General features: G+C 46.7%; 5 protein-coding genes across 5 annotated transcripts; 3 read left to right on the forward strand and 2 right to left on the reverse strand.

Annotated features, from left to right (window-relative positions):
* Positions 1–275: 275 nt before the first annotated feature.
* On the forward strand, positions 276–1535 carry LACBIDRAFT_316886 (uncharacterized protein; the record flags this gene model as incomplete). The annotated part of the gene is made up of 3 exons (XM_001878641.1): positions 276–339; positions 387–1029; positions 1076–1535. The coding sequence occupies 3 exons, from the start codon at positions 276–278 to the stop codon at positions 1533–1535; spliced, it is 1167 nt and encodes a 388-aa protein (XP_001878676.1).
* A 2255-nt stretch (positions 1536–3790) lies between these two features.
* On the forward strand, positions 3791–5235 carry LACBIDRAFT_316887 (uncharacterized protein; the record flags this gene model as incomplete). Its single annotated transcript, XM_001878642.1, has 3 exons — positions 3791–3905; positions 3965–4706; positions 4764–5235. 3 exons carry the CDS (start codon positions 3791–3793, stop codon positions 5233–5235), a joined length of 1329 nt encoding a protein of 442 aa, XP_001878677.1.
* A 1100-nt stretch (positions 5236–6335) lies between these two features.
* On the reverse strand, positions 6336–9039 carry LACBIDRAFT_316888 (uncharacterized protein; the record flags this gene model as incomplete). The annotated part of the gene is made up of 12 exons (XM_001878880.1): positions 6336–6408; positions 6472–6752; positions 6828–7235; positions 7286–7373; positions 7428–7787; positions 7842–7858; positions 7915–8002; positions 8062–8329; positions 8382–8448; positions 8504–8649; positions 8705–8803; positions 8871–9039. The coding sequence occupies 12 exons, from the start codon at positions 9037–9039 to the stop codon at positions 6336–6338; spliced, it is 2064 nt and encodes a 687-aa protein (XP_001878915.1).
* A 556-nt stretch (positions 9040–9595) lies between these two features.
* LACBIDRAFT_316889 (uncharacterized protein) lies at positions 9596–11051 on the reverse strand (the record flags this gene model as incomplete). Its single annotated transcript, XM_001878881.1, has 5 exons — positions 9596–9699; positions 9755–10086; positions 10148–10239; positions 10292–10464; positions 10553–11051. 5 exons carry the CDS (start codon positions 11049–11051, stop codon positions 9596–9598), a joined length of 1200 nt encoding a protein of 399 aa, XP_001878916.1.
* A 5251-nt stretch (positions 11052–16302) lies between these two features.
* On the forward strand, positions 16303–16503 carry LACBIDRAFT_316891 (uncharacterized protein; the record flags this gene model as incomplete). Its single annotated transcript, XM_001878643.1, has 1 exon — positions 16303–16503. The coding sequence occupies one exon, from the start codon at positions 16303–16305 to the stop codon at positions 16501–16503; it is 201 nt and encodes a 66-aa protein (XP_001878678.1).
* Between the last annotated feature and the right edge of the window lie 1249 nt (positions 16504–17752).

Below are 17752 nucleotides of genomic sequence, written 5' to 3' on the forward strand. Positions count from 1 at the left end.
TTTAAGGAGGCGACAAGATCTAAACTATGTAATCAATCGCTTTACGCCCATCCAATCCATCTCATTCACTTTCCAACTTCCGATCTCTCATCCTGATGAAGCGCGGATTTCTGAAAACTGCAAAGGCCAAGAAGACGGAGGGTGTCGCGCTCCCGCCAGTCGCATCGGCGCCACCCAGTTTAGGTGTGCCACCCAAGGGAGATGGTTCTTTTGGTTAGTCGGATTCGTCAACACGGGTTCTCACCTCACCATGTTAAACACTTGGAACCCTCACCATGTTAAACACTTGGAACTTAGCTCCACGACAAATCAAGTTACCTTATGGGAAGGTTGAGACCCGTAAGTAGCCTCTATTATTGACTTTGTGCAACCTAACATTGTAACAGCGCAGCCAACTGGGGCCTTTGCTCCCAAGAAGCTTTCCGTTCGCGAGTTCTCCGGAGGTACCGTCGATTACAGCGAAAACATGATCGTTTTCACTACTCTCCCACCCATGAATTTGGACGCTACACTGGATGATGAGCCTAACAATTGGACAGAGTGTATCTTGGCTGGTCCCGTCAAGCGTCGAATCCTCAGCACCCCGGGATTTCCTCGCTCCGTAGAGAAAACTGCAGGCGGAAAGGTAAACCATCGTGTTAGGGCTTCACCGTTTGGTGGACTTGGGGTGTTCGCCACGCGTCCCATCCGCACTGGAGATCTCATCGTCGCCGAGAGGCCTCTCCTGATCTCACCACGCGGTTTTGAAATGAGGGTCGAGTCGAAGGGTCTTACACAGGCGGAGAGGATCCAGGTTACAATGCAAGAGTGGGAGGAACGCCTTGACGTCGCAGTGAAGAGGATGACTGATGAAAACCGGAAGGTATTCATGGCGCTGGCGAATAGTCATACTGAAGACAGGAGTGGGCCTATTCAGGGGATCGTTCGCACCAATGGATACAGAGTACCAGGCTTGTACGATGGTCACGAGGGCGACAACACCAGGGCCTATACTGCGGTTATGAATGTGATGTCGAGGATCAATCACAGGTGAGATACTTGAATTATACGACCTCTTGAGCTGAGATTTCTTCAGCTGCTCGCCCAATACTTGTCATCGCTTTGAAATGGCTTCCCTTTCCTTCGAGCTCCGAGCGATTCGCGATATCAGACAAGGAGAAGAGCTGTTCTATTCCTACTGTGACATCTTCCGAACTAAGATCGAGCGTGCTGAGGAACTAGCACCCTACGGCATTGTCTGCGCATGCCCTGCATGTGTCGGAGCAACCAAGGAAACGGATTTGTTACGCTCGGAGCTCGCAAAACGCGTCGAAAAAATACAAGCTGACCACCACGTTTGGATGAAGGATCAATCACGCCCGAACGTACTTGCAGCCTCCCTCAAGCTGATAGCAGAGATTGAAAAAGAAGGTCTGAGCGGTGCTCCGTCGTTCACCTCCCTATTGGGGATGGTTGCGAATGTCTACGTGGAGTCCGATAACATGAACAGCGCGATGAAGTACTTAGATCAGTTCAACAACCATTGCAGGGCATAAACGGGGCATTCGCATCTCAACGGTTCGATGGGCGAAGCTAAGTAACACTGCAGTTCTATTCCAAGTAGCCAAATTGTCTCATGTGAAGCCCTGTATAATTATCCAAGACTGAAGAATGGAGTTAAGTACGAGGAATTGCAATTTTAATCCGCATCTTTGTGCGGTCACTGGCCTCAACTTATCAGCGAGAGGTCTCTTCCTTATATGCGCTTTGTGCATATAACATTTTTAAGGTCATAGGCTTGCTCAATGTAAGTCGGTTGAATAGGGAGTCAAAGTTATAATTCCGTTCCCCTAATCTGGGCTCCTCGGCGCAAGGTTTCACACTGACAACCTTAAAACCGCGACGTTCATCACCTCAACCCACATCAAGTCGGAGAAAAATTCAAGCACCACACACTTTGCAAACACTATGTCTTTCTTCCAACGCCGTTCTAAAGTGATCGTACCCACCCCCGACCCACCTGTGAGACGGCTTCCAGATGACGGGCTAGTCAAGGCTTCGGTTTTGGTCATCCCCCCCGATGGCTCGGTGCGCGAAACGGGGATATTCAAGTACGGGGAGTTTGACGTTGAAAGTGATTCAACGGTCCGTATGTAATTTGATTGTCCCACTGGGCTTCGATCGACATCACCAAGCTCACCATAGTTACAGAAATGGTTCTGCGTCAGTACAGAATTTTGGGGGTGGTTCAAGTGGCGGAATGCAATTCCAGCGCGATCATCATTGCCGACATAGTTTGTGTGCCAATGAAATATGTTGGAGAACAAGTTAAACCAGAAACCTGGTACCTGCCATCAACCTGCCATCGAGCCATACATGGCAATACCCTCTCATTCACCAGCGTCGTGCTCACTTGATTACTCGCTCGAAGGTTGAGGTTCAACACCATAGCACCATGCAGTCCGATGATGATTTCAAAGCTTTGATATCATGGAAGACGGAGATAATGGAGGGTGATCGTGTTTTCCTGGTGGTTCATTGCTTAATTCAAGTCGACGTCCAGCTTTTTATGCAGTCCAAGATCTAATGAGCGTTCGGTAATTGTTGTTCTCCGTTGTGCCCTATTTATTTGTCGGCGCTAGTATATTCTGCGGCTTAATATCCCTATGCACCGCATGCAGGTGTTTCGGTGCACTCGCTACTTATCTGATTCATAGCCTTTTTGGAGTCAAACGAAATAGCGATTTCGCTGAACTGGTCTCGGTCTGGGGACTCGATCATGTTTGCCAGCGAGGCGGGACTGAGCTCCAAGGCAATGTTGGGGTGGGCTTCTTGGTAGTAAAATCGGATGACGTTGGGGTGGTCGTCGCTTTCTTGGACAACGAACTGGTGGGGGTGACGTCTGCGGTGGTGGAGGGCCCGGGCGCCTCTCCGGCCCCCCAAAAACGAAGAGTGGGTAATTGTTCGGGCTCATAGGAAATAGGCTTTCTGTTTCTTCGACCATATCGAAGTAGGCAGAGTCGAGATTGGGTAAGCGGGCGGTGTGGCTGAGGTTGGGGATGACGTATTGGAGTCGGGGACCAAGCTGGAGAAGAACGAAGGGGCGGACTTTGTGTAGGTTGGATGGTTTTTGAAGGACATCGTATATTGCCACGCTGGATTTGAACATTTAGCATGGGGGGACGGAAAGGGGGAGAAAAGACTCGGACGTACATAGGTGTGTTAAAATTGTCCCCTCAACTATATCCGAGTCCGCCGTTTGGGAATACGAGTAAGGTCCGCCGGCACTCTTAAAGTTCGTTCTTGACCTGGGTTATGATCAACCATGTCCCAAAGGGTGGAAGAATCGTTGGTCTGAGGGAGCTTATGACCTTTGAATACAAGGTTCAAGCCTTGTCAGGTTAGCCTGTGTCATTCACAACATCATGCACTTGACCCAGAATTTCGACTCTCGAGTAAGTGAGCGATCAGGTTTTCTTGAAAGTCTTCCCAGTTGACCACTTTGAAATTGTAGGATGTTATGGTGCACCTGATTGCGTCTGTCTACGGTCTACGCGGCATTGCTCGCTTAGCTTAGTAATCGATAATATCTTTGTTCTATTTTCGATCCTCATGCTGAAGCTTTGAAGACTGTCGTCCTTTGTGTACCTTGTTCGTCAAAGGTAATCGAGGACGCCTATGCAAAAGCGGTGAGTGGCACTCATAGTGCCTAATTTGGTGGCTACCCCGAGTCGGTGCACATGGCAAGGTTGTAATCAATCGCTTTACGCGTCTATCTCATCCACTTTCCAACTTCCACACTCTCATCTTGATGAAGCGCGGATTTCTGAAAACTGCAAAGGCGAAGAAGACAGAGGGTATCGCTCTCCCGCCAGTCGCATCAACTCCACCTGGAGGTGTGCCACCCAAGGGAGATGGTTCTTTCGGTTAGTCGGATTCTTCAACAGTGTTTTTCACCTCACCATTTTGAACACCTGGAACTCAGTTGAACGACCTAGTATCAAGTTACCTTATGGGAAGGTTGAGACAGGTAATGTAGCCTCTGTCATTGACTTTGTGCAACCTAACATTGTAAAAGCGCGGCCGACTGAGGGCGTTGTTTCTAGGAAGATTATCGGTCGCGAAATCTCCGGAGACACCGTAGATTACAGCGACTACGTGATCGTATACACTACTCTCCCACCCGTGAATTTGGGCGATACACTGGATGATGAACCCGACAATTGGACGGAGTGTATCTTGGCTGGGCATATCAAGCGGCAAATCCTCAGCACCCCGGGATTTCCGCGCCCCGTAGAGAAAACTGCAGGTGGAAAGGTATACCATCGCGTGAAGCCTTCGCCGTTTGGTGGACTTGGGATGTTCGCCGCACGTCCCGTCCGCACGGGAGACCTCATCGTCGCCGAGAGGCCTCTCCTGATCGCTCAGCGCGGTTTTGAAATGAGGGACGAGTCTGGCTCAAAGGGTCTTACCCAGGCGGAGATGATCCAGGTTTATATGCAACAGTGGGAGGAGCAGCTTGGCATCGCATTGAACAGGATGACCGATGAAAACCGGAAGGCATTCATGGCGTTGGCGAACAGTCATACTGAGGACGGGAGTGGGCCCATTCTGGGGATCGTTCGCACCAATGGATACGAAGTACCAGGCTTGAATGATGGTCACGAGGACGACAGCACCAGGGCTTATACTGCTGTTCTGAATGTGATGTCGAGGGTCAATCACAGGTGAGATACATGAATTATAAGTCCGTCGAGCAATTCATGAGCTGAGGGTATCCTTAGCTGCTCGCCTAATACTACGCATCATTTTGACATGGCTTCCCTTTCCTTTCAGCTCCGAGCTATTCGCGATATTAAACAAGGAGAAGAGCTGTTCTACGCGTACTGCGACATCCTCCGAACCAAGAGCGAGCGTGCTGAAGAGCTAGCACCCTACGGCGTTGTCTGCGTATGTCCCGGGTGTGTCGGAGCAACCAAGGAAACGGATTTGTTGCGCTCGGAGCTCGCAAAACGCATCGCGAAATTACGAGCTGACCATCACGTTTGGATGAAGGATCATTCACGCCCGAACGTACTCGTAGCCTCCCTCAAGCTGATAGCAGAGATTGAAAAAGAAGGCTTGACCGATGCTCCGTCGTTCATCGTCCTATTGAGGATGGTTGTGGAGGTCTACTCGGCGTCCGGAAGCGGGAATAGCGCGATGAAGTACTTAGATCAGCTCAACAACCATTTCAGGGCGTCAGGGAGGCGCTAACGAACACCGCAGTCATTATCACGATTCCCCTGTACTAGAACGGAGAGGATACCAATGTAAATCCGCAAAACATTTCTTTGTGCAGCCATTTACATAAGTTGGTGTGTTGTTTATTCTTCCTCCTTCCTTGAAGCTTGATGCGCAAAGAGGCAGGTGCGTATATAACGTCTGTCGCAGGCTTTGTCTTAGGTTGAATAGGGGAACTCAGAGTCATCAATTTCAAATTTCGAGTTCTAATCTTTGACGCTCCTCGGTGCTCATCACCTCAATCCCGTAAACACTGAGCAATTCTCCATTTCTCTCCTTTTGGTCTCATACCCATTGCTCCTCATTGGGACCGCTCACAATTCACATCTACCCCTACTTCAAGGCTTCGACGCCCCTTGTCATACCGAACGCCAGTTTCAGAGGGTTTGAAGAAAATTTGAAGAGTATACTGTACATACTACAATCAAGCGGTATGCCTTTCGGCCTCTTTCGTCGTCAGGCCAGTCCAGTGAACCTACCCGCCCCTGATCTACCTGATCTACCTGTGAGACGGCTTCCAGACAGCGGAGGACTAGAAGCTTGCGTTCTGATCATTCCTCCCAATGGTTCGACCTGCAAAACAGTACGCGGAGTTTGATATTGAAGCTGATCCCATACTCTGTAGGTCTCGCTCGGTCTTTCATTGTCATGAACCTCTGACCTTACTATAATATAGTAATGGTGTGCTCTAATTACAGCATAGCTGGAGTGATAGAATGCAATACTAGCACGACCATTATTGCTGACATAGTTTGCGTGAACATGGTGGCGGGGAAGTTCAACCAGAAACCTGGTACATTCCATCAACGTTTCCGTGGCGGTTCCCTATCATAGACAAAAATCGTGCTATCTTGCTCGCTCGCTCAAAATAAGACGCTGCTATGGGAGTGGAACCGTGTATTCCTGGTGGTTCATTGGTTATTAGGCCCTTCCAGACTCGGTCAGGACACAAACATTGGGATGAATATATCCGGATATATGGACTTCCACAAGTCGGAATCATCGCGATATTTGTAGTCATGATACATACAGTCCAATATCTCAATGACAAACATTTTTATCCAGTGTTCCATCTATCTATGTCTAAGCTCCCTAGCAAGCCTCCAACACAGTACAAAAGCAAAAGCAGCTGCAAACCCACCAAATCTACAAAAAAGATTAAGTAAGGACGCCTTTCAATGACACCGATGATAAAAGCAAACCACCCACCTAAAAATATATACTACAGAATTCGACTGGCCCCCTCGTTCCCCTGCGTCCTCGTTCAAAGCTCGGACGAGGACATCACCAACAGCCGCAGAAGCATTTTTCAGTGCCTCGAAGGAATCCACACCAGAGGCTGTCGTCGTCCCGTTTATGACACCGCCGATACTTGGTGTTGGGTGGTGGCCGGGCAAGACAGTCTTTTGCGGATCGAATATGGCAAAGACGATGGCGGACAGACCGGTGACGAGGAACTGCGGTATCACGATGAATACATTGTGTATTCCCTGAAAGATTGAGAGTGATGCTTGGTAAGTAAGATGCACACGGACGTGGAGGAGAAAAGAAGCGGTGAAACGAACCAAGATGATGCCAGCCTTCGAACTCAACCCTCCTTCGTTCTCATGACTCCTGTCAACCTGGTCATCGTCCTGTAACGTCAATCGCACGCTATGGACGCCGGAGTGGCGTGGACTCGCCACGATCTCGAAGCCTTCCTCCTCTTCCTCCTCCGACACTCGATCCTTCCGCCCGGTGATGTTGACCCCACTCCTCTGGGCAATGGGGTTACCCAACACGCGCCTCCTTTCTTCCTTCTTCCGCGCCTCTTCCTCGTCCTCCTCGTCTTCGCTGTCAGATGCGTCGCCGGGGAGAAACACTTCCCTCTCCGAGTCAACTTCACGTATGGGTGTACGTGCATCCGCGAGTCGAATCGAAATTGCGTCGTTTACGTGGGATGGAGCTGGTTCGGTTAGGATGGCTTCTGCCAGCTATTAACGGTTTTCTTTAGCAGTGATAGCGATGGAGGATGAGGACGTACGAGAGAGAATGGGGCCCATTGTGTGATGGCCCATGAGAACCCGGTGATGGTGATGAGGATAGTGGCCCCAGTTACGCTGTGGGTGAAACTTTAACATGACCGATGAGCTTCTGAACCAAGAGTGTTGCAAAAAATGACTTACAAAGTGCCCAGCATACACCCAGCGAACACTAAATGGCTCACAGCCCACAAACTCGCAAGGTGGACCTGAAGACCCCTAGGAACGCGACACATCCTCTCCCACCAGCCTTCTTCTGCTCCCCGGCCCGTCGTTGGCGACGTTACACACCGCCTGGCTTCCGTTACGAAAGGGGGTAAGGCAAAGTTGGCAAGGAGTGATAGAAGAGACGAGTAGAAGAGTGCTCGGGAGCCGAGGCGGGTGGCTTCGGCTTCCAGGGCTGCTTGTGCGTCTGGCGTGCCAACTGCGGGCGTGGATCGTTTGTAGAGGTCGCCGATGTAGATGGTTGAGTAGAAGAGGACTGGGAACCAGGCTATCCATGCGCTGTTTGGGCCCCTGCCTGTGAGTGGGGGAAGTTGGTGGAGAGAGCGGGCTTACAAGAATTGGATGATACACTGGAATGTCAGTAGGTGAGTGAGTTGAATGGGTGGAGAGAGGGAGGTGAACGCACGATTTGACGGATGACGCGGGGGAGAGTGAGCATATTCGTCCATATGTCTTTTAGTTCTTGCAGGAAACTTTTTCCATGGCGTCGTTGGCTGTAGGAGACATGAGGTTCAATCAGAAACTGCCCGCTCATCCACCACCAGCAACGCACCCATCAATGTCATTTTGCAGCAGAACCCGTTCCTTAACAAGGCCCGCCGTAACGAGGTGGCCGCCAACGAGAAGGAGGGACACAACCACAGAAAGGACCTGGAGTTGGGATTTCCCAAGGAAAGGGAGTATTCTGGGGAGGTTGATGTTGCCCACGAAAAACCCAACGACGCTTCCGACCCCAAGCATGCGGGCTGCCCAAGCGTTCCCTGAAGCTTGGGCTGAAGATGGGAGAGTGTCTACTAGGAGAGCACGGTCGACTGCCTGGACTAGGGGAAACGTTGGGTATTGGGGCAGTAAGTGATTTGGGCGGGAACTGACCTGCATTTATGGAGAAGTCTATTAGGAATATAGACAGTACGGCGAGCCATATCGTTAACATGTCATTCTGCAAACTCGTAAATTTAGAGGAGGAGTAGAGGCAGTGAGCCGGTCACACGCACAGAATCATTATCCCAACCCGTGAACACCGACGCGACGGGCCTCGTAAACCCAAGTAAAAGCATTGCAAACGCGCAGACTAGAGAGCCGAGTAACATGTATGGCCTCCGACGACCGAACCGTGATGTTGAGTTGTCCGCCAGCACACCTAAAAGTCCGTCAACAAAGTTATTCAGACAAGGGTATTCTATGGGTGAACGTACCTATCAACGGCTGCATTATCAAACCCGACAACGGCCCAGCAATAAACACAGTAGCCAATTTAGACTTGGTCAGTCCTAAAGAAAGCAAATACGGCGAAGCTACCCAAGAAAACGAGCGTTAGATAGTACCACACGGCGCTATGAGCACGAAGAAGAAGGCACACACCATAAGACATCTCAATGCTCCAAAAAATCTGTACACCCAATAACCCAATGGTCAACGTCGGAAGGTGCGCCCATCGCGGTCCTAGGATTCTTGAAACGCCCTTGAATTGTTGGTGTGCGTTGTCATCGCCGTCTTCGTGGGCGAGTGGGACGGCTGAGAAGCCTGTCATGGGTATCGTGGGGAGAGGGAGAGCCCCTTATGTTGCTGGGGCAGAAAGGAGGAGAAGAATGAAGGGAGTTGAGAGGGATGGCAAGGGCCAGGGAAAGTGAGGAGTGGAGATGTGTTGGTTATGTAAGCATTTCTTGGAATACACGCATGAGGTCAGAGCGCTTGTTCACGCTGCTGCTTGAAGGATTCGTAGAGTAAGGGATATAATTTCTTCTACAGACACTGCCTAACGCGATGAAAGTCGAAGGAAGGAGGAACGCATGGCGTAGAATCATGAAAGTGAAGAAAGAATGAAGCAATTGGTAGTGAGGAGAATCCTGTGAGTAAGTATCAATTGGTAGTGAGGAGAATCCTGTGAGTAAGTATGTACGTAAATTCTATTTGGTCAAAGGCAAGATGATATGTTGGTTGGATTGGGTTGGATTGGATGAGAAATAGTCGTCATTCATTCGTAAGTATCGGGTAATCATTAGTGTGGGTTGTTCGAAAGGTAAGTTGGAGGAGTCAAGTGACAAAAGATGGGCGGCAATATGTTTTGGTTCAGGAATGTTACGGGATCATGAGAACCAAGATGCAACCATCCCAAGCAGCTTCAAAAAGCCGAGGATACACCCTCCTGAGATGATGGGCAACGTCAGATTATCATCCAACGACCCCAAATCTGCAGTAAAAACCACAACATCAGCCACCATCAAACTTGGTTTGAGAAAACATACCCAAAGCCTCCGCAACACCACTAACAACACCCGCCACCAACCCAATAAGAGCCAGTCCGGCCCATCCACCACCACCAAGATGTTGTCCCGCGGCGCGGACACCACCTTCCAGCGCCCAGGTCACGTCCCGCCCTCCATTCCGGAAAGGTGCGACGAGGCTCCAGAAGCCGACGGCGATCACGGCGCCTGTGATAGAAGCTGCGGTGAACCCTGCGAGCGACTTGCGCGGAGCGAAGGGGAGGCGGAGGAGGGGGAGGCGTGCTGGAAGCTTGCGTGTGCTGGAGCCGTAGAGGCGGCCGAATGTGGACGCGGCTGTGTCGGCCCATGAGAGACTAGAATGAGGGAGGTTAGATTTGGGTGGGGTGGGTGAGGAAGTGGGGGGAGATTACGTACATGAGGATGGCTACGGTTGCGACATCTTGTGGGTATAGGGAGAGGACGAAGTTGACTCCGAGGATGTACCACACCACGCCGTTAACTGAGTTCTGTAAAGAGTTAGCTTGCAATGTGACGACGGAGGAAGGAGTTTGAGATTACCTTTTCGCTTTCGCGCATGAGGAATCCTAAGAAACGTTCATACGTCCGTTCGAAACGTTGTGAACGGAAACGTAGCAAGTCGGCCGGCACGATGATGGCTAGGGCTGTCCAGAGGGCCAGAGTAATCTTTCGCGCGTCGCCCTCTGAAATGTATAGGTAGAGCGTAAAGAACCCTGGTAGGACGGTCAGCGAATCGTTCAGAAAAATCGTGGAGACAAGGGCAGACGACCAAGACCGCAGAAGCCGACAAACCCGACGTACCAATGGACGCATGCAACACCTTCCTCGGTATCTCCAAATCCACTTTCTTCGTCTTATCCACCGAGCCCCCATTCAGAGCACCATTCCCATTCCCATTCACCGTCGTCAAGTGGTGTGAATAGCCGTTAGTCTCAGGTTTAGCACCAGCACTCCTAATCTCCTCCCTCTCGAGCTCATACAACACCTCCTCAACCTCCCTATCAACCCTTCTCTCCTCCTCATCACCCTCCTCATAAGTAACCATATCCACCACGTCAAGATGTCCGAGCCCCTCAAGCGTCTTGATGACTTTTCGCGTGATGTTCTTGACGCCCTTGGCGTTCTCCGCGGAAGGCGAGAACGAGACGATAGGCGACGGAGAGCGCTTGCTGCTCGTGAGGGAGGGAGAGCGCGCAGCACGGGACCGACGACGACGACGAGGGGCGGCGGCAGTGGGAGTGGGAAAGGTGTCGTGTGCAATGTCAGTGGCAGTGTCAGGTTGGGGTGGTGTCCGAGTCATGGCGTTTTATTTGTCTTGGTCTGGTCGGCGTCGATAGGGTCATGCACGATGTTGCTCGTTTGGTTGGAATGTCGCCTCAGATGCAAGAAGAGTCGGGTCGTGAAAAAAATCAACACTCACCATGTGTTTATCCTCATTTGTATCACATGACTCTTAGGGGATATTCCGCACAGTGTCGGAAAAAACTATTTGGCCTTATAATAGTTTCTTGTTGATTAACTGCCTTACTTGCCTTATAGGGGCCTTACAATAGCCAAATTTTAGCCTTATAAGGCAAGTAAGGCAGGTAATCAACAAGAAACTACTATAAGGCCAAATAGTTTTTTCCGACAAGGGGAAAATGTCCATATACGTGCACAGCTGTATACTAACGATAGTGTAAGGAAAATGAATCAGGCAACTCACATGTTTCAGGAGGATGTAGGTCCCAAGAGGATATTCAACCTGGATTTTCTCTTCTTTTTTTCTTTCTTTTCAAAATCAATTTACTTGTATACAAATATCACAGTGGTGTATATGCTCAACTATATACTAAGGAACCCTTGGATTCTGTGAAGTGTATCAAGATTCAAAGGAGTAATATTACAGTCATCCACCAGCTAGTGTTACATCAAAAAGTGAAAGTTCACTTAAAACATGATGGGGATACATTTTCACTTAAAAATTGTAGATTCAATCTTGGTGATGTACATTCTTTGTGTCCTCCAAATTTCGGAGCTCTCAGGTTTGTTTCTGTTGAGTAATTCTGAAAATACCAGTGTAACATTTAGTGGTGGGAGGTTTTCTGCTAAGTACCCCATTTTGAACAAATCACTACATATTTGATGCTCATCCTGCACACACAAAACTTGATGTGAGGAGAGACCATATATAGGAGCTCCAGATAAAATTTGTTTTAAGGGAGTATGTTGAATATTGCAAAAGTTATTCAGGGAGCAAAAGTGTAACATTCAGTGGTGGTGTAACACAGGCTGGTGGATGACTGTAGATACTCTAACCTGTCTTCTTGTCCTGAAACTTGAACTCAAGCCTCTTCTAAGCAAAATCCCCTGCAAATGAGGTTGGAATGATATCCCTATCCTTGACTTCACTAAAATCAAGCACAAAAGTTTTCCCATTCTTTCCTCCCAAAACTAATATATCAGCACCCCTTCCATAATGACTTCCCCAATTTCCTTTCTCATCCCAGTTTCCATCAGATAAGACAACATTATGTGGAAGCCAGATAATTCTTCTGCCTTTACTATCCAAAATCCAATTATCTTCAACCACTAGGTGATATCTATTTTGCATTGGAGTATTGAATGTGTTCTCCCTGCTGTTCAACTCAAATCTGAACCTATAGCTTTCTTCAAAATTTCCTGAATGGTGCAAGACTACAGCTTTATTGTCTGCTTCAATAATCCAGGGCCTTTCAATTGAATCACGCAGCTCAATCCATGTTATTTTGTATGTTTCAAATTTACCAGATTTCAAAGTCCAAAAGTGAAGATCCAATCTTCTTCTTTCTGAAACAACCATATGCATCAGATTGTTGTTGTCTAGAAATTTCAGAGCACACAAGGTGGAATCAAAGTATTTTGTCTGATGTATATCAAGTTACTGATTCTCCTCTGACTTATTCACAACATTCCACACTTGAATAGATATGTTCTGAGCATTGGACTTTGCAAAATGAATAGCAATATATTCTTTATCTGGTGACAGAGCCAATGCCTCAACAGACCTTCCAAAAGGAACTTCTTTTGTAAAGAACTCATAGCCAGATTTTAGTGACCATATATTTACATTTCCATCTTGTTGCCCAGATGTAATGATTTTACCATCTCATGAGGTACAAACATATGTGACAGCTGCTTGAGATTTTTCAAGAGAATTTGCATTCCAGTGACAAAAGCTTACTGTGCCATCTTGGGCTGAAGCAAGAGTAAAATATGCTCCATCAGGTGCAAAGATAACATCACTATCTTTGTCAAACCTTTTGAATACAGCTTCTGGCTTTGGGGATCCAGACTTAAGATCATAGACTTGTAGCTGCTCAGATTTCCTAAGACTCAAAACTTGTCCATCTGGTGACAAAACAATACATTTGGGAGCTGGCTTCCCAAATTTCTGAGGGTTTTTTCCTGCTCCTTGAATTGACTGTGATGTTTCATTGCATTTAAGCATATTGACTTTCTTATGTGTAAGAAGGTTATGGACCACCACCACATCTTTTTGTATCCAGACAACTAGGGGGCCTGCATGGTTTATGGTAAGAATTGATGGTGTGTTTTGATGCCCTTGAAAGGATTGTACACTGAGTTGACTAAGGATGTTGAAGCAGTGGATATTTGTTGGTGCATATGTTATAAGAATATTGTCTTCAGGTGACCACAAACAATAGATAGTGCCCTTTTCAGATTTAAGGGTACACTCTAGTATGCCTGATGCTGTAGATCGAACACATATTTGACCATGGTCATCAAGTGATGAAAATCTGTTGCTCTTCACAGAAAAGGCAACATCAATCACATGACTCTGATGCCAGCCCACACAGTTCCTAACAAGGTCACCAGTCTGAACATCCCAGAGTCTGACTCCTTTATCACCCCAAGATGAGAGTAAATAGATATTGTCACCTGAAAATGCAATTGCTTTAGGGCTCAAGCCAGAAAGGATCATTGTAGCCAAACAGGCACCAGTTGCTGCATGGAAAATTTGTATTGAGTGGTCACCAGATGTTGCAATAAGACTTCCATCTTGAGAAAAAATAACTGAGGAAAGTTTTGATGACTTTGTTTTAATAGTCCTGAAGGTAGTTTCCCAGTCCTCATCTAGACCTAATTTCACATGTACTTCTTCTGTGAGCAAATTGTGGTGATGTTGCTTAAGCAAACTCTTAGTGGGGCAGAAAGGCAATGCAGAGTAGTAAAGATGCAGTGCAGATTCTTGAATAGCATCAAAGTATTTCAGAACAAAATTCTGTGCATCAACTATCCATGCCACCAACTCATTAGCTCCAGCCTGAAACAAAGAATTAGAATAGAAGACAGTAGTGTTATTATTGTAACTTACATGGTGAAGCCATGTTTGCAATTCTTTCAGACTGTAGACAACTCTTCCCAAATCACCTACAAGGCTCATTACTTCAAACCAGAATATTTGATAATCTCTCAAAAACTCTTTTGTAGAATCAAGCAGTAGATCATTGGATTTCTTAGTATAGCAAAGATGCTTGACCCAGAAGTGACAGGCATATTCCAAGGCATAGCTAACAGAGGCTCCCTTTACTTCAAAGGCAATGTCTTTATTCATAGTATATGGAGGAAGGTCACAGATGTTTCTCTTTAAATTTCTTTTCATCATCTCCAGACAGTGAATTGCCATATCAGCATGGTGAACTTCTATATCAAGATAAAACTTGGTATTCATGCATCTAGATGAATCTGTAATATAATCAGGAAATGATTTGTGATAAATCCTGATGAAGGCTGAATGTGAATCTGGAACCAGAAGAACAGAATGTAACAGCCTCAGAGATGCAGAAATATCATTGAAATCTCTCCCAAGGAGGTCAACCAAAGCTTCTTTAGTGAGAGGATTGTAAGCTGTCATAATACAGCCCCAAACTTGTCTTAAATGCAAGAAGTATGATGGGTCTGTGCTTATTGCTCCATATCCCCCTTCCAGTATCTTTGAATATAGCTCATCAATACCCCATTGTCCCTCATGGATATATGATGTTGGAGAAGATGTTACTAATGCCAGCTGTTTGATTGGTTCATGCCCAATGGATGTGATCAAAGAGACAGCTGTTGCTGCAAAATGAATAGACCTGCAGCTTTTTCAGTAAGAATTTTGATCTCATCATCTGAAGGCCAGGGAAATGGCAGTTCTAGATCACTCCAGTTTTTCACAAGCTCAGGAAGCCTGGTTCTGAAGTATAAAGTAATGTCCTGGTCCACCTGAGATTGTTCCACATCATGAAGAACAAATACAGTTGTTACAGGTTTCATGAGAGGCAGCCTAAATCCTTTCCTAATGGGTGCTTCAGGTCTGCCTGTGATCATAAATTTCACCAGAGGTATCTCATGGATGTATCTACCCAGCAAAGAGAGAATAGCTGATGCAGGTTCATCATCCTTACATTCATCAAAAGCATCAATAGCAATCGCAGTAGCCAACCTAGAAGCCTTTAAAGGTTCAATCAGAAGCTCCTTCAGTTGACTAGATAAAGACTCAAGAGTGCTGTGAGATCTAGACCTGAGAGTCTTTACAACATGAGCACGAAAAGCAGGAACCTGTGTAGCCAGCTGATATGACAGAGTAGGAAAGATGCAAAGTAAATCACTTTGATCAACAAAATCACGAGAACAGAAGAAGCTGGCACCAAGTTGTTTATCAGCAAAAGCTTGCTGACAGAAAGTATGTGCAATGGTAGTCTTTCCACTACCAGCATGGCCATTGAGCCAGTAGACTTGCTGATCTTGAGGATCTTAAGACCACTTCTCAAGCTGTAGGAGAACTTGGGTTCTAGTCCCATGAAGACAAGTCTTGCCTGGATCAGCTTCATAGCTGGCATTTTGGGCACAATAGAGAACTTGAATTTCATGAATTTCATCTGGGATTGTGACAAAAATCAGTGTCACCATGATATGACAACAAAAAATGGTAAGAACCCAATGCCTGTCAAAGAAATGAGCCTGTGATATGAATATCTCAGGTCTATGGAAAGCTCACAATATTTCTGATGTTCTGGTTATAGATATCTGACTGCAAGGCAACATAAATTTTGAGTGCTAACTTGAACCGAGAAAAACTCACCTGATATTCAATGATGGCATCACGAACCTCCTCTACAATCCCTGAAAGCAGGGCAGCCTCATCCCCAGCAGTCACATACTTGAGTAACCCATCCTCAGCTTGAATTTCCTTCAGGTGTTTACAGACATTTTCCAGCTTTCTGTGGTTGCAGACCATGGCACATAAAAATGAGTGATAATTGGTTCATTTGAAGATTATGGCTCTTACCTAGAAAGCTCAGTGTGCCTCTGATATCACTGTCTATATTACTATCTTTCAAAAACTTGCTGTGTAAAGACTTCAGCTGATGCATCAGTTTATCGACATCTTCTCGGTTTGTCAACCATTGCTGACGAACTTGTTAGCTTTGAAAAGTTTACGTGGAAGTTTCAATGACCCACCCAATGGTTGTTCAGCAGAAAAGTTAGACCACCTATGATGCTTTTGAGGGGAGGAAAGGCATCTGATGATTCCTTCGCAGCGGAAAGTAGTGTTCGCAAGTTCAGTTCAGTCCGGTTTTTTGCCCCCAAAATGCGCAACCGTGGACCGCAACCAGTCTAGGACCAACCCAGATATTGAGGGAACCGAACCGAACCACCTAGGACCGGTCTTTTGCAGTCTATGGAGCCAGTTCAGACCGATCCAGACCGGTTTTTTTTGCGTATAATTTATTATACCAATATAAACCATTTGTATCTCGACTATTATTACTCTGAAAAATAAACGGGTTATATAAAATAGTAAAGCATGTAAATACCCGTCATTCTACCAATTTTGAAGAGATTTAATGAAGATTTGACATAGCTATGACTGAAACCGAATTACATCTCGTAGAGACTTGGGTAAAATATGGATTTGGTTATATCTTTCTCAATTCTTAACCGTTTTTGATGAAACAAAAACCCAATAAAAGGTAATAAACGTGGTTACAAGGGTATGTAGCGCACGTAACCGTTTAACCGGTTGCAACCGATCAAAACCGGTCTTTGAACGGTTTTAATATATTTTCGAAATAAGGCAACCAGCAACCAGACCAACCCCAAATTGGGGCAACTGCAACCGAAAAAAAGACTGGACCATGGTCCAGTTCAGTTCGGTCCACCAGTTTTTTGTGGTCCTATGGACTGAACCTTTAAACACTAGCAGAAAGGGCAAACATAGCAACACTGAGCACAGATTTCTGTTTCGAGGATTTGTTGGGATCGTTTGGTGGAGTGGGGGGCTGCTGGCTGCCCTTGGAGCTTGCAGATGGCTGGAATATCTTTCTCAAAGACATAGAGGTTTTGTCGTTGTGGTGAAGATCAAGATGCTTCTTGCATGAGTTTCCCAAGACCTTCCATACATCACAGCCTCGCTGCTGTTTCCGGCCTGCTCCATCAAGCTCCACCACAACCAAGTATATGGCATGGCAGTGATGACACTTGGACGACACAGCCTTTGGATTTCCGTTCTGTCGAGTGGTGATACCTATGCCTCCTGAACATACCTTTCTTTCATTTTCATGAACTTCCAACAACCGATCACAGGGAGAATTGCAGACCTTGGTACGTCCGCTGAATCAGTATTTTGTCCTCTTTTTTACTGTTAAATATCAGAGACTGGTAGTAATTGGGAAGGCACAGGTAGTGGCACTATGTGCTACTTCAGCTTAGAAAGCATTTGTGGATTGTACACCTCACTCTCACTAACTTGGTCTATGAACATGAATCTGATCTTGTTCAACAGCCTTCTTTCTCTGAGTCACTGATTACACAGAAAATGACTGGTATGAGATTGTAGACTCGCCTCTCATTGGATTTCTGAAATGCTTGATACAGGGTGAGAGAATAGCTCTCTGGGGTTCGCTCCCGCATATCAACATACTTTACATTGATCAATCAATTTATTAAAACAGCGGGTGGACCAAATCAGCAAAA

This window comes from Laccaria bicolor, genomic scaffold (assembly GCF_000143565.1).
Source record: "Laccaria bicolor S238N-H82 LACBIscaffold_7 genomic scaffold, whole genome shotgun sequence".
Taxonomy (NCBI): domain Eukaryota; kingdom Fungi; phylum Basidiomycota; class Agaricomycetes; order Agaricales; family Hydnangiaceae; genus Laccaria; species Laccaria bicolor.